Raw genomic sequence first — 531 nt, 5'->3', positions numbered from 1 at the left:
GCCCCCGGGCGCTGCGCCGCTCCCCCGGGCCCGCACCCCGCGCCGCCGCCGCCGCCGCCGCGGCGCCTTCGCCGCCTCTCCTCCTCCTCCTCCTCTTCCTCCTCCTCCTCCTCCTCCCGCAGCCTGCCGCCACCGAGCGCGGCCGTAGCCCCGCGCCCCCCCCCCCCGGCTCGCCGCCTCCCCTCCCGCGCCGTCGGGCCGCGGCCTCCCCCGCCATGTGAAGCGCAGGAAGATGCGGAGGCGCTGCCCGGCCGCCCGCGGCGAGGGATGAGCCGAGACGGGGAGAAGATGACCGAGGACGCCTACCCAGACGAGTGAGCGGGGACGGGGGGGCGGGGAGGCGGGGGGGGGGGCACGGTGCTTTTTTATTCATTTTTCTTTTTTATTTATTTTTCTTTATTTTTCCCTTATTTTTTCCCCTTATTTTCCCCTTATTTTTCCCTTATTTTCCCTTATTTTTTTCCCTTATTTTTCCCTTTTCTTTTTTTCCTTTTAATTATTTTATATATTGGGGGGGGGGGGTCCTTTGTT

The 531-nt window shown here is 63.5% G+C and overlaps 1 protein-coding gene across 1 annotated transcript in view; it reads left to right on the top strand.

Annotated features, from left to right (window-relative positions):
* The first annotated feature begins 72 nt into the window (after positions 1 to 72).
* Positions 73 to 531, top strand: part of SPRED2 (sprouty related EVH1 domain containing 2) — a 59666-nt gene continuing 59207 nt past the window's right edge. Inside the window, exon 1 of the mRNA XM_035321068.1 lies at positions 73 to 314. Within this exon, the coding sequence (XP_035176959.1) occupies positions 268 to 314 (47 nt within the window). The 5' untranslated portion in view covers positions 73 to 267. The remainder of the gene's footprint in view (positions 315 to 531) is intronic.

Source organism: Oxyura jamaicensis, chromosome 3, assembly GCF_011077185.1.
Source record: "Oxyura jamaicensis isolate SHBP4307 breed ruddy duck chromosome 3, BPBGC_Ojam_1.0, whole genome shotgun sequence".
NCBI lineage: Eukaryota > Metazoa > Chordata > Aves > Anseriformes > Anatidae > Oxyura > Oxyura jamaicensis.
The sequence above is the reverse complement of the archived record's forward strand: the minus strand, read 5'-3'. Positions and strand labels throughout refer to the sequence as shown.